The sequence below is a fragment of the Poecile atricapillus genome, chromosome 3 (assembly GCF_030490865.1).
Source record: "Poecile atricapillus isolate bPoeAtr1 chromosome 3, bPoeAtr1.hap1, whole genome shotgun sequence".
In the NCBI taxonomy this organism is placed as follows: domain Eukaryota; kingdom Metazoa; phylum Chordata; class Aves; order Passeriformes; family Paridae; genus Poecile; species Poecile atricapillus.
In genome coordinates, this window is record NC_081251.1 from 91,036,669 (window position 1) to 91,051,871 (window position 15,203).

Consider the following 15,203-nt stretch of genomic DNA (forward strand, 5'->3'; position numbering starts at 1 on the left):
CAAAAATCTTAATTGCTTACAGGGTATTCATTTGGCTTTGTGATTGTATTTAAAAATAAAAGTGTAGAACCTCACAAATGATTTAACTAAGGTGCTATTAGAATAAATGGCAAATATTATCATATGAAAAATGTAGTCCCTGTTTATTAATTAATAAAGAAACTAGTTTAGTGAAAATGTGGGAAATCAGTGTTGATTTCTGCCTGTTTGTATTGTTTTTCCATTTCTAATTATAACACAAAAATACCTGAAAAATGTGTTTGCAGTAGATCTTACTGTGCATCTCTCCATGCTCACACTGCCAGTAGTTTTTGATTTTCTTTTCCCTTTCAAGGTACTAGGTTACTGGTAGTTGCAGCACTGGCATTATGAAGCTGAAGATGTGTTGGCATTTTCATTGCATGAAATAATTGTGTGCAAGGATTTAAAGGCTGGTCAGTTATGAGTTGATGATCACACTTGACAGCATGCTACTTTGTAAAGAAACTTGCATTTTTATTTGAAATTTCTGGGTTTGCATCTAAAGATGGGATAGAAAAAAATTGTCTTCAGCTGATTGGGTCATCTGTGATAGATTCTGCAGTTCTGCGTTTGCCTCAGGAATAGTAGTGAAGTGGAAGAAAGAGATGAGTTTATAGTTAACTTTTTTGACATTCTGTGACTAGTACAGAAGTCAGAAAAGGCAGATAATCTTACAGTTGCCTTCACTATTCTCTAGATGTAAATTTTCTCATTTGGTATGTATTAAGCATAGGCAGAACTGGAAATGGAAATTTACATGTGGAAATGTCTCTGACTGCCACTTCTGGAATTGTATTGAATTGGCATGAAATATTTTGACATTTTAGAAACTTACCAGAAAGTTATGTGCCTGTTAGGCACATAAGATGTCAGGATCTTGAGTTGGGAAGTTGAAAATATTAGATAATCCAAGTTTAGGAATTTTGTGTTGTCTTCTAACAATTTCTGCTCAGCTAAGCTCATTATTGTACTAAATGGCATGTTTTGTCATGAATCTTTTTAGGGTAGTGCACAGTAGTGACATTGTTTAACCATTTGGGTATCCTGTTCATTTAAAATCTTCAGTCTTGGAGAAAATTCTATTTTATGGAAAATGTTTAAATATTTCATTACGTCAGTTTCAAATCTTCTTTCTAATATTGAATGCATAATTATTTATGAAGATATTTGTGGTTTTGTTCCACTTGCAGGATGTCCAGAGAGTAACCAGACCTTACTTTTGTTACAAAGCTGTGGTGCTGTCTTACCAGAGGTATTGTCACCTGAAAGGACAGAACTGGCCCATATGATATGGGACAAGATGAAAGAGCTTGGTACGTTGGGTCTGTTAGTCCTTCTTGCAAGAGCAGCTCTGTGCTTTAGTTACTCTGTTCGTAATGAGAGACAATGTATTTTAATGGTGTTTAAATGTTAGGTTATAACAGGTTGTACTTACTAGTGAATGAACAGTGGATTTTATTATTCAGGTGGGAGACCTGTTTCTATTTCTGGGGGTTATAGTGACATCTAGGGGTGTTAATCTAAAATCTAAAGATGTTTTTTCAAGATGCTTAAATGGGACTTTTGCTTGATTTTCATTATTGAATTTACTTTTATTTTAGATGTTACCTTTATATCTGGTAGGCTGCATATTCCTAGTGCTACCAGCTATTTTTTTATTTTAAGTGGGTCATTTATGTATAGATAATACATAAGTGAGTGCTTTTTGATAGTAGCATTGCTGAATCGGTAAAATAAATACAGCTGTAGAGTCTGTGGTATAGCATGCACATGAGCATTTCTGTTACTGTGCTCTTGTTATGTTTTAGCCTTTTATAAATATGTGAGCTGTTAAAGAAATGTCTGATACTTGAAAAGTAAAAGGAAGCTGTCTCCTAATTTCATACAAAATAAAACTGACATTAAATTAATTACCTGAGAAAGCTATAAAACTATGTTGAATTTAGAGAATCTACATTGACTGTGGTTGAAATATTTCTTCAGGTGCTGTATATGATACAAGCCATTACAATGCTTTGCTTAAAGTCTATCTTCAGAATGAGCACAAGTTTTCTCCAACAGAATTTTTGGCCAGGATGGAGGAAGCTAATGTGCAGCCCAATCGAGTAGGTACCCTTTTACAGGATCTTCCTTCTTAATAGTAGTCTCCATTTATTGATTGGAAATAATTAACTTCCCCTTTTTGTTTTCTGTAGGTGACATACCAAAGGTTGATTGCTGCTTATTGCAATGAGGGGGACATTGAAGGAGCAAGGTATTCTTCTGCATTTATGTTTAAAGAGATTTCCACAAAATCTGTTTCTCATGTATGACTGATGTTAAAACTGATTTCTGTATAATTCATAGAAATTGAGCAAAGCAAAGAAGGGTTTTGTATAAGTATATTTTAACCAAGCAGTGAAGAGCAATTTCCTGGAGACTGCTGAAACCTACACAAACAAAATAAAAATAAGTGATAGACCAGTGTTTTCAAATCAAGTTGTATTCACGTTGCTCAGAAAATAACTTGTTTTTGTCATTTCTAGAGCCATCATGAAAATGTGTGAGGTTATGAAGGCTTACTGCCTTCGTAAGAAAATGGCTTTTGAGAATAAAGTGGGCTAAGGAGAAAATAGTAATAATTCTGGTTGTTGTTGTTACACAGCGTTTGCTGGGTATCTCTAACAATTTTAGCAAGGTTAAGCTGTAATATTGTGATTGAGGGACATCAGAAATAGGTAGAAGGAAGATAAAAAAATCCCCAAACTCAGCCCCACCTTAGTGTCTGCATGTTCCAAAGTGGCAAATACAAATTGTTTTATATTTTGCAGTAAGATTCTTGGATTTATGAAGAGCAAAGATCTCCCCATCAATGAGGCAGTATTCAGTAGCCTTGTGAAAGGACATGCAAGATCAGGGTAATGTTTAATACCTTTTATTCCTTTTGTTTACTGTTAGCTTTACTAAAATATAAAGTGATACTGTACAGAAAAAAATTACATGCTGCAGAACAGCGTGAGGGGTTTGAATAATAATGTGTAGAAGACTCTCTCTACATTTATGAAGCAAAAAAGCTATTTAACAAAGGAAGTAGATTTTTTTTTGGTGTCTGAAAATCTTGTATTTCAAGATAAATTACTGGACTTTTGTAGTGTTTGAGAAGAAATTTGCTGCACTTAGTTCTGAACTTTATCATCTGTTAAAGTTGAAAGAGTATTTTAAGTAATACAGTTATTAAAAATATTTTTCACCTTTCAGGATTTGCTTTGTTAAACTAAGTTTCCCTAAGCTTGTTGCAGTCTTTGTTTCCAATTCTAATTAATTTAGTGAGGAAATGTAGAAGTTGCCATAAACATCATTATGATTAAATCTACTGAGGGTCTCTTTGAATTCTTTTAGAGATATGAAGAGTGCAGAAAACATCCTTTCAGTGATGAGGATGGCTGGTGTTGAACCAGGTCCAGACACCTATTTATCACTGCTGAACGTGTATGCTGAAAAGGGTGATGCTGATAGCATCAAAAAGGTATTGTAAATTTGAATTTCAATACGACTTGTTTGATCTTCTGTTCAATATAACTTTGGAATACTCTCTGTCCAGGCAGGAGGAATAAGAAAGGATTTTATAATTGGTTTCCTCCTACTTCAAAGTAATTAACAATTTTTTTTATTGCAGTTGAATAGCTGGTTAACTGAAAGCAATGTCATAATTTCTGAAAAATACTTTTGATAGTGGCATTTCACTCTGGGATGATAGGTTTGTCAGTGAGCCATTTAATAATTGAGGGTTTTTTTTAAAGATGGTGCATGTGGGATATCCATGTAATTATTTATGAAAATGTAAAGTAAACTTGGTTCTGTTCCCACTGAGCAATCCTTTGGCCATTGAAATCACAGGATCTTTCAGTAAAAAATTAGTTTTTTTTGAGATTTCATACTAACAACTTAGATATTTGGAACATGAGGCTTCCTTACAGCCCTTTGTGTAGCTGATTTTTTTCAAGTATTCTGTCTTTTTTTAAATCAAAGAAATACTCACAAAGCAATGAGAAAAGATCAAACCAATTTTCTTAAACTATACTGGGAGTTTAATCAGATGTAGAGGACCAAATGATGGAAGAGGGTATTGGAAACATAATTTTCTTCTATGACTTAAACAAACACTCATCAACCATTATTCTTCCAAACAGTAACAAAATGTTTGATTATTCGTTCTTCCTTTACAGAGTAATTTCTTTTGAAAGTAATCTCACAATGAGAATACTACTTGTGTTTTCATATATCATTAGATATTAGAAAGAAACTATATATTACATCACTTTTAGGTGTCCTCTTTTCTTTTTTACAGTCTTAAGGTGTTTGAGGCCCTCCTAATACTTCTTGCATATTTTTTCTCTCTACTATGTTCCATTATATAAATATGTGGATTTTAAAAAAGAAAAAAAACACAGGTTTTTGTGTTTGTTTCGTTTTGATTTAAAAAGTATTCTGTTTTGAGTCACTTTGGAGTTGATTCAAGTTAAATTTATTTTGGTTTTACAGACTCTAGAGCAGGTTGAGAAGACTGAAGGGTACTTTATGGACAGGATTTTGATGCAGGTGATTCTTAGTCTTGCCAAGGCTGGCTTTCCACAGCACATTGAGGATATTAAAGGACGCATAAAATTTGAAAGGGAATTAATTCCAGGTATGTCCTTGGTTCCTACAGCAGGGTAGAGATAGAACACTTTTTTCCTTTTTTTCTTGTTTTGTTTTTTGGTTGTTGTTACTTTTCGTTCTTTACCCAAAAGTACGTAATTTTGTAGTTTTGTCCTGAATACTGAGGGAAAGGAATATTTTTGCCATTAGTTTGTGGAATAATTTGTGTATTTTAGATTATATTTTATAAAATCTAAGTATGGAAAAGCTTTAATAATTTGCATATAAAATGAATATATGTTTTAAAATATTTTCTAAAATTCATTAACCTTTTATGAGAAAGCAGTAAGTGTGGAGTCTTTTCTTTGAAGACCACTGTTAAGATTCCTGTCGTGAGAGCTCTTCACGACTGCCATAAAAAAGGGATACTAAATACTGAATATAATTTTTTATTACCTATCTTTAAAGTCACTTCTGGATCCCAATATATTTAATCTGATTGATTAAATACAATCTCAGTATAATCTGTTAATTATACTTCATCCATTTTTTTCTTTTTTTGACATGTCTAGAAATGAGCTTCTCTTTTCCTTATCCTTCTGTCATGCTGCAGTGGTGATACTTCTGTAATTTTTGGCCTAGTCTTACGGAAAAAGCTAATTTCATTGATAAATATAAATAATTCTGGAAAAGGTGGTCTCAAATTTGGCTTGTTTAAAAATCTTAAAATCTTGTTTAAAAGTACATTAATGGTACTTGTAAAACATTTACTTTTCTAGCTTTCGCTAATTATAGTAGCTTAAGGTGAAAAAGTTGTGTGCACTTTATTAAAATTGTTGCTCTCTGTTTTTCAATTGCTAGATGTAATGAACCTGTGTTTGACTCTGATAACTCACGGCTTTGAAGATATCAGCTTCAGTATTTTGAAGTCTTTAAGTCATTTATCACGTGAAGATATGGACCAAGGTAGCTTCTTCTTGCAACATTGTGTAAATAGAGATCTGGTAAGAAGAATAATAATACTTTTTTTCTTAATTTAGTAATAACAGTATATTCAGTTTAATGCAACTGTGAAGATTGAAAATGGTGAGTTGTTGCACTGTTCTTCAAGAGGAAAAGAAATTTATTTGTATCAACTTGAATAGTAACTTGAAATTCACAAAGGAGTACTGTTTGACTTGTAATTTTCTAAACATCAGAAGAATCTGACATTCTTAACAATTTGAGAAATGAAATTAAATTAATTTTTGAAATTGTTTGCAGCCTGTGAACAAGCTGAAGCAATTCTGTAATGAATTAAAAGATGCGAAGATGCACTCGGCACCATTACCATTTATCTTGCGTTGTGCTTTGGAAGCAAACAAATCAGGTACCCTTCTTACTTAGTTATTTTACCTGTTCTCTTTAGAGTACTTGGTCACTATTTAATTATTTTGTGAATTTAATTATTTTGTAAATGTTTTCAGCTTTGGCCATTGATGTAATGAAGATGATGAAGGAGGAAGGCTTGCCACTCCGACCTCACTATTGCTGGCCACTGCTAGTTGCATACCAGAAAGAGAATAATCTTAAAGGTGAGCTGCCTAATAAATGCTTCTGTGGCATTATTGCAGACCTAGCACACAAATCTTACTGCTATGAGATTCTTCAGACATCAAACAAAGCCCTTACTATATTCTGTCTCCTTTTCCAACAATTTTTTGCTTCAGAAAGAGTTTTTTTTAAAACCTACAGCTCTACAAATTTCAAGTCTCGCTTGACATAGAAAGATGAGTGTTTAGTTATCTTTTTAACTCTTCACATTCTTTCTTCATTCCAGTGTTCTTTATGCTGCTCATTACTATTTACAGTTTACTCTTGAAGAGACTGCAATCCAACTAAAGAATTTAAAAGTAACGTTATGTTATAATAGCTCTCATGGACTGCAAACCCAGTCCTTTATTCAAGCCAGCTTCCTATTATTTGCCTGATGAACTAAACGTGAGTTTTGTTACAATCATAAAAACTGCAGGAGAACTTACATTGCTGAATGTATGAGCCTGACCTGACAGCATACTGATTGAAGGACAAAAATGCTCAATCTTTGGGATTCTTAAGTAGGTTTAAGCATTTAGCATACTTTCCCCTGTTACACATGGGGATGTCTACAGGATATGAATAAGAATTGAACAAATATTAAATTTTAGAGTACAGTATCTAATTCTTTGGTTTGCGTTATTGGTAATTCAGAAAGAATGGTATTGTAAAAAGATGCTTTTAACAGAAGTACTTCCCCCTTGGGGAAACAAAAAACTGTCTTTTTCATCTTATCTCACAGTATAATGTGCTTTAGAATGAGATGCAGAGTTGTTAGTGTGACACTGGGTGACAAACAAAATGCACAAACAAAAAAAAAGTGCTTTTAGCAGACTCTTCCATATCGCAATTTTATCTTAAATATACAGTCACATTCCAGTTTGGAAGAAATGCTGAAACAAGTATTCCCTAATTGTTTCTGGCTATAAAAATGTCTCAAGTCTTTTTCAAAAAGCCTTTGTGAAAACAATATTCAGTTTTTATTAACTCCTTAGGCTCTGTTCTTGCTAGACTACTACCCAAGTTTGTCTTCTCCCAGGTTTTCAAACCCTTGAAAGTTCTATGATATTTTAAAAGTCTAGCAGTGTTGTTTTAGTAGGGTCCTTTGTGACTTACTTGAAACACAGTGTTGCCAAAAATAAGTAAATGGAAATCAGTGTCATACTTCTGTGTGGATGCTGCATACTGGAAAAAGCTGCTTTCTTTTACTCCATGAAAAATCTCACCTCACTAACACAATTCTGAGAGATGCTGAAAGTATTTTTAGATTTAGACTTGGCTCCCAAAATTAAAGCAATACTTGAGTGTCTAGAGAAACCTAGGTTTTCATACTTCTTTTGGACTTTATCAAGATCAAAAGTTGCCTTAGTTTGGACTCCCTACTGGAGAAATCAACTGTGCTTTTGGCAACTGTAGTTGCTGCTGGAAGTCATGTAAGCATGAGAAGAAAACTGATGAAGGATCCCTCAATTCCAGCATTTTTAGCCATTTTCCATAGAGCCTTTGTTTTTTGATCTGCAAAGGCATTGCATACACATACTTCTGTATGGCTGTAAGATAATGGGGTGAATTTGCAAACTCATCTTTGTAGCCTGCTGCTCACTATCCAAGTTTATTTTGTCAAGTGGAAACACTGTACACTTGGCTACACAAGTCAGTGATTTTGCAATTCATTAAATGTATTAGGTAAGAAGATACCTGCTCTGTTGCTTCTATAGTGAAGAACCGGTGTAACTATTCTTGCTGAATAGTGAGACAAGTTGTCTTCTTCCTTTATGTAAGCTTTTGTGCAATTTTTTCCAAGTTAATAATAAAAAAAAAAATAAATAAATTAGTTCCACTATCTAAAAATTCAACCAATACACTTAAAGAAAGGTAGACGGGGGGGAAAAAACCTCATTCACCATGGAATTGTTTCATAGAAATAATAGAGCGAACAGTCATGTTGCAGTGAGAGCCTAAGAGTGACAGCAGATTGTAAATGAATAGAATGGTGCTTTCTAGGAGCAAAAAATAACGTGAACAGGAGTACAGACACGGTATCATCTCTCATACCAAAAGAAAGGTAATTAATTTATCAACAAAGTAGTAATGCCCAGCCTAATATGTTTAGTTTTGTGTCTTGGTATAGGCAAAGCTGGTAATGGAAGAGAACTTTGAGGAAAAACTATTCAAAATGTGATAGGATGTAGACTGGACTAAATGATCAGAATAAACAGAATAAAAGCAATAAGGGGTCTAGAACTGCAGTGTACAGACTTCTGAATCAGTGCATATAGCGTGATCCAAACAATTAAATAACAAATAGCAGTGTTTAATTACATGTTTCACTAATGTTTATTACAGCAAAATCTGACACTGGATATCAAAGCAAATTCCGTAATTTCTGTATTACGGAATTGTGTTTGAAAGAAAAGTAGCAGTGAAGTGGTGGCTAGGAGGCATGAAACTAAATAAGGCCATTTTTAAATAAACCTTAACCACTCTGAAATAGCAAACAGTTCTTTTCAGTCATTTTACACAGGAAAATAATTTCAGGTGGGGCATTGCCTTTATGTGCATCTGTTACATGAGTTGATAAGTACTTATTTCCTTGGTATTTATTAGGCTTTTAGAAATGAAAAGTGCTTGGAGGGTTTAAAAGATCAATATCTGTTACTGTCACGGAGAGTCATTTTGTATCAGGTTATGCCCTAAGATAAGGAGGGCGTAGTGTAAATAAGCAGAAATGTTCAACTTAGGCTTATTCCTGAATATTTTATAGTTTCCCTTTACCTGTGAATTATCATATTATTTTTAAAAACACTTTTTACAAGTGTGTATTTTCCTTTTGGGTTCTACTGTTGTTGAACTATTGTTACAGTAACAAGACCTGTGGCTAGTGAATGGTAATTCGATTTCTACTTTGCAAAGTAAGAGTCTGGGTCCAGAGGGGAATAAGGGTGGTGATTTCACAAAGTTACTGCTTGAAATCCTGTTTTATAGACAGACTTTTCTGGCAAAGAACATTTGTAAGTGGATCTGAAATTACCAGCACAGAAAAAAATAATTACTATGCTTTCCTGAATGTGACCTTACTTTTGTGATGCCTTGAGAGGCTGCCAAGAACAGAGGCTAGATAGTGTTAAAGTAATAAAGTAGGGATTTATTAAAAAGGTGTTCAAAGGATACACCTTGGGCAGTACAAGAGACAGACCAAAGCTCCATCCAAGATGGATGACGGGACACATATTTTCACACTTTTATAAGTTTTGGTCCATTCACATATTGGGATTAATTGTCCAATTACAGTTTCAGGTTATGAAATCCCATCCTCACAGATTGCTCTCTTCAATTTGCTGTTGCTTATCCTTTTTGGGCCTGAAGCTGCAACGGTGTCCTTGGTTCTCAGGCTGGAAAGGGGTTGTTTTGTCTAATTAAACTGTGACGAGAACTTGCTGAGACTTTATATGAAGTTCAGAGTTATATACTAATGCAGTACAGAATCTGGAAAATATGAAAGCTAAAACTTAAGGCATCATTTGAACTGAAGTTTGATTTTTTGTTTCCTCGGAAAACTGCTTAAAGCCAAATTTAATTCCCTTGCACATGTAGAATTGTACATAACTGCCTTAGAAATTCTTTCCATTCTCATGGGACTGCTTTAGGGAGTAGGCATGACTTAACTGTGAGAACCGTAGGAAATGAATGGTAGACTGAAATGCAAGCCTGACTTTTCAGCTTTTGAAAAGCTGCTCTACCACATAAATATTATGACCACCTCATAGTTTATCTCTCCTATATTTGTTCTTCAATGTACTGATTTGAGGTTGGAATCTGTTCTGTTGTGGTGTTTGAGTGCTGTTTCCAGTATTGACAAAAAGAGGCTGTTTGGCTTTTGCTTTTTTTCCTATTTCTGTCTTCTTTCTACACATTTATTTGATTTTGTATAGTCAGATACTGTGTAATTACATATGTCAGCCTAAGATCTCAAAAAGCCTGTTCTTGATCAAGCAGGGAGATGACCAAAAGACTTTACTGGGGGTTTTAGTCATGCCCAGTCTTCTGGATCAGTGGTCTCCATAGTGAGGTGTGCAAGGTAGTCCATTGGGTTGTGAGTGGGCTGTTAGCAAATATTTTATCCTTTTTGGCTCTCTATTTTTGTGTTCGTTTGATAATGCCCACAATATATCAGTACAGTTCTATACATGTGAATAATTTTGAAATCAATATGCAGGTATATTTGGGGCAGTCTTTTCAAAAAAGTTTGAAACCAGTGTCCTGCATGAACATGACTTCACTTTTCTGCCTTTCTTTATTGGTCTGTTTTTTGGTTGGGAGAGAGAGAAGAGGTCAGTGCATTTTCCAGGATGAGAAGCAAAGAATTTATAAAAGTTCACATACATTATGCTCACATCTTTTCAACTGAAATAGAAATGTTTCATTGCTAAGTATTGTGGAAGATGTTTATTTGACTATAAAGTAGTTCTGCCTTTGGTGAAGTAGAAGATGTATGAAAAACTGTAGGACTCTGTTGGTTTCGTTACTCTTCTGTCCCCCCAAAAATTGTGCATCAACCACCTTAAAAAAAAAAAAAAAAGCTGCCACACATATTTTTGTTTTAAGTTTACATTTTTAGTTCCATTTTAAGATTTCTTTGGCTGTGCAATTACTTTGATGCAGTATGGTTGTGCTATCTGCCTCTTGCGGTTATGCTACTGTTCTGTTTCTCATATGTGCCCTTTCCTGCTCAGGAAATGTGCCCTAGTCTGGCTGCTAGAGAGTGGGAATGCTTAACAAGCTTGTTTTCTGCACTCTTCTACGTACAGCCTTGAGCTCAAACCTCCTGAGTGCACCACACCTTATTCACTATGGGATCTAGTTCTTGGTCTTCAAACTACTTTTTAGTGTTACAGTTATTTTTGAAAAGGTTTCAGCATAAGGGGAAATAATATATTTTCTGGGATGTCAGAAACATGAAATAGAAACTAGCCGTCAACATCTGAAAGGTTTGAAAAAAAATGAAGAAAAATTTAGTGTAATGAATTCTTTATTCATATTTTTGCAGATTCTGGGCCAAAATCAGAGTTTTGTTTAAGGCAAACTCGAACAGATGATGCGACTTTAATCTAGTGTGACTTGCCTGCATGTATTTTCAAGTGCTCAAAGGGAATTCACATTTGATTATTTGCACCATGGTGCACTGCATAAAATATTCATGGAAGTGTCACTTTTCCATAGGTGGCACTCCAGGGCAAAGACAGGGACTTTGGACATTTTTAAAGTAATAAGTATGAAATGCAAGTTGAAAAAAACATATGCTGTTTGGTACTGGTGTCCTGCAGCAACTGACAAATCATTTTTAGACCAGCAAAAAATGATTATACCTGTATCGGTTTTGACAGGGGTTCAGAGTTTGGTAGCTAAGGTTACTGTAAGAAGTTTCTGCAAATCAGAAGAGTGTGAGCAATTAAAAAGAATGACATATACTCTAGAACTACACTGTAGTTGCTGGACTACATATTGGAATCTGGTGTCTTCAGATGTGACCCTACAGAAGTCTAGTACACAGTCTAGTTGTGTGACATGATGTGAACTGTGTAAAAGTTACCATGTAGCTTCACTGGGCTTGGGAGACTCCAGCCTTCTTCTGGATTTCCAGTTTGAAGCTGATGTGTTGTAATCAACCAGTTTGATTACAAGCATGTTATTACTTCTAAACAAGTTCTGAGAAAAGTCCTGAACTCTAATGCTAGTCAGAGTTGGATACTGGGAACAAAACTAAGGATGTATGATGCATTGAAGAATGTGTTTGCATCTTGAGTTTAGGTACTTTACATCAAATTTCAGATTTGTTTTTTATGCACAATAATACGGACATTTTTATATGCATCTCTGTTATGTTCTATATGTTCTGTTATGTTCTCTGTTATGTTCTATATGCTCGATATGTTCTGCAAACATGACTAACTCATATATTTGCTGTGTTAGAAAATAAGTTTGTATAATAACAATTACCAAACCAAACTTTCATGGTTTTTATAGTACGGCACAGAATATGAAGTTTTGTAAATCTATTTTAAGTTTCACAGTTAAGCATTCTATTAATACCTAAAATAGAATTGCAGGATTTTTCATGGCAATTTCAAGGTGGGAAATTGAGGAGACAATTTCTTTTTTTGTAAAGCAACATTTATTTTTGTATGTTGATTTTCAAGTTTTCGTATTTTTGAATGCTTAGCCTAATTAATTTTGCCTTGATAGGTATCTTTGAGGTCCTCAAAGTGATGCACAAATTGGGGGTGGACCTTGATGCAGAAACATATACAGACTATGTTTTTAAAAACTTTGCTGATACTGAAACTGCCCGTGCCCAGCTGAAGGTGAGTTTACATGTAAAATTTGTAAAAATGACTATTACAATGTGTCTTATGTTCTCTGTGAGGGCTTTAGATCCAAGAAGTGCTCCATAAATGAACCTGGTATAATGAAGCCTGTTCAGAATATTTAGAGTATTTTTTACAAACAGTTTTTTATAAACAGAGTATTTATATAAACAGTTTTTCAGTGATGATTTATCATGCCTCCTTCCTGCTACTTTTCTTCTTCAGAGCTAACCAAAGTATTTTGCTCCAGACCTAGTAGCTTTTTTGTTTCCTGAACTGGAAAAGTAAATGAATGGTAAATGCCTTTTTTCTTTTACTGGGGACTGGAAGTACTACAATTTTTTCTGGTGAATAGCTTTTTTTTACTCACTAAAGAATTGAGAATTGGAGGCCAAGTTTAAGTGTCCCAGTCTCTCTGCCCTTCATAACTTTGTCTCTTGCAGTTGATTGCAGAACAAAAAATTTTTGATCAGTAGCAACTCATTTGGCTGCCATATAGAGTTCTGTAGAGCACCTTCTGCGTCCTCAACAGTTACCTTTGAGAAGGAAGTGTTTAAAAATATGAAGTATCAGAAGGTCTTTTCTGAGTGAAGTTCCACGGTTGATTGCTTTTTCTCTAGGAAAATGGCTGCCTGTTTGAAGGTGTTGGGTTCTATGTGGCAGAACTAAGAAGTGAAGCACTACAGGGGAGACTGGATAAAGTTCTTTCTATATGTGAGTATTTTTCATGTTGCTTGTTACTGTGTACTTGGTGATAATGTAGATTGGTTGTAGGCTGAGATTTACTTGTATTAATATGTTTCAGCATATGTGGGGAACTTGAGCGAAGTGCTTATCATGTGAGGTCTTCTATGATGACTTGTCAGATTGAAACTACCAATTCTGAACCATGAATTGTACTTTAATTCTTCTTTGGTATTGAACCTGGGCATAAGATTTACATACAAGTTATTTGCAAATAACAGCTTTACAGTGATTGTGACAGGAATGTGACATTCTTGTACTTATGAAGCTTAAGCAAAGTGTTTTTTACAAGGCCTCTGAGGTGGTTGGTGCTGGGATTGCCTTTGTTTGCAGCATGAATGACTATAGAAAGTGACTCTGAAGTACTACAGAGTTACTCATGAAAGAACCAACTTTAAAGATCTGATGGTCACTGACATTAACCTGAGGGTGTTCTGCTGATCGCTTGGTCATGGAAGCTGTTAAAAATGTGATTGGTTAATTAGGCATTGAATTGTAGCATGTTTAAGGGTTTTCTCCAAAGACTGTTCTGATGCTCAGTGCTTGCAAATGTTAATTTGTGTCATTGACTGAATGTATGGGATGGGATAATTTGCTTGGTTAAGTAGGAATATGTGATTCTCTTCAAAATATAAATAAATAGTTTATATTCCTAGTATACTGAGATATTAATAAAATACCTAAACTTGGGCTAAATCGGGTACCGAATAATCTCTTTTTAAGCAGCAGTTTTATTTGTCCAAGGCTCAGGGAAAAGCTTAAGCAGTTGCTTGCTGCAGTTGTCATTAACAGTTTTATTTAACAACTACAGAAATAAGTAGTCTGTATACCCTGACTCTGGGAAGCTGTTCTGTTGCAGATGAGAAAATTGAGTAGTTATTAATCAGTGATTTTATTTTGGTATTGGAAAGTTAGCAATTAGTGAATCTTCAAGATTCACCTTACAATTTACCAGTGTTTGGTTTGGTTTTATTGGAAAAAAACCAAAAACGTAATACCTATTCTTTATTATTTTTATTGACAATGAAATCTCTTCTGGAATGTGAAATAGTTTGGGTGATTTTTTTTCTCTATGAAAATGTAGGCCCCTCCATTCATTCTGTTTAACTGAAACAGGCTGGTTTTTATTTGTTGTAAGACACAAATACATGTATGCCTGGTATATGGTAAATGTATATATCAAAAGTATGACACAAGTACATAGAGTAAATTGAATTCTGTCTTACTGTCACAAAATTAGTATCACATAGTATATTATTTAGCCATTGTCTGTGAGTTGAATTTAAATCTTGTAGTGGTATTTCTGTTTACAAAGACCAGGGTTAATAATTCATGGAGACATATCAAATTTCTTTGAACTTGAGCTTTAAAGGAAGCTGCTCCGTAAATAGTTTACCAAGCTGAAATGAATGCTAGTAAATCTAATTAGCACCTATGTGATGATAAGGCACAGATATTAAACAGCTGACTTTTTTTTTTCTTTTTGACTTGTCTCCTTTTGCAGTATTACAAAGAGGGGAAAATAGATGCAGTATGGAAAATAGTTTGAGATTGTCTCATCAGTGTAGTCAGAGGAGGCAAAGGTTGGTTATTAATGCTGGCTGCTATCTAGGTGTATTGATTCAGCTTCTCATGCCTTATAATGTATAGATTTCTGCTACTGACAAGATGAAAACTCCGAAGCATCAGCTGAGGAATCTGGGCACATAAGGCAGTGTACATGAGAGCCGCTTCTTCCCTTTATCATGCCGTTCCATTCCACTTCATTGTCAGCCCCTTGATTTTCTCAGACTTGTTTGTTGCTAAGGAAACCAGGTTGCCGATTGTCAGCAGCAGCTGAGCATACTAAGATGCTTTTCTGCTCGTCTTTTTATGAGCAAA

General features: G+C 34.5%; 1 protein-coding gene across 2 annotated transcripts in view; it reads left to right on the top strand.

Moving 5' to 3' along the window:
• The window catches only part of LRPPRC (leucine rich pentatricopeptide repeat containing), an 86,734-nt gene that overhangs the window by 11,880 nt on the left and 59,651 nt on the right, over nucleotides 1-15,203 (top strand). For both annotated transcript variants that reach the window (XM_058834304.1, XM_058834305.1), the window contains exons 3-13: nucleotides 1,212-1,334; nucleotides 2,005-2,126; nucleotides 2,217-2,275; nucleotides 2,832-2,918; nucleotides 3,400-3,526; nucleotides 4,543-4,687; nucleotides 5,500-5,642; nucleotides 5,902-6,007; nucleotides 6,105-6,212; nucleotides 12,457-12,575; nucleotides 13,199-13,292. In XM_058834304.1, the coding sequence (XP_058690287.1) occupies nucleotides 1,212-1,334; nucleotides 2,005-2,126; nucleotides 2,217-2,275; nucleotides 2,832-2,918; nucleotides 3,400-3,526; nucleotides 4,543-4,687; nucleotides 5,500-5,642; nucleotides 5,902-6,007; nucleotides 6,105-6,212; nucleotides 12,457-12,575; nucleotides 13,199-13,292 (1,233 nt within the window). The remainder of the gene's footprint in view (nucleotides 1-1,211; nucleotides 1,335-2,004; nucleotides 2,127-2,216; nucleotides 2,276-2,831; nucleotides 2,919-3,399; nucleotides 3,527-4,542; nucleotides 4,688-5,499; nucleotides 5,643-5,901; nucleotides 6,008-6,104; nucleotides 6,213-12,456; nucleotides 12,576-13,198; nucleotides 13,293-15,203) is intronic.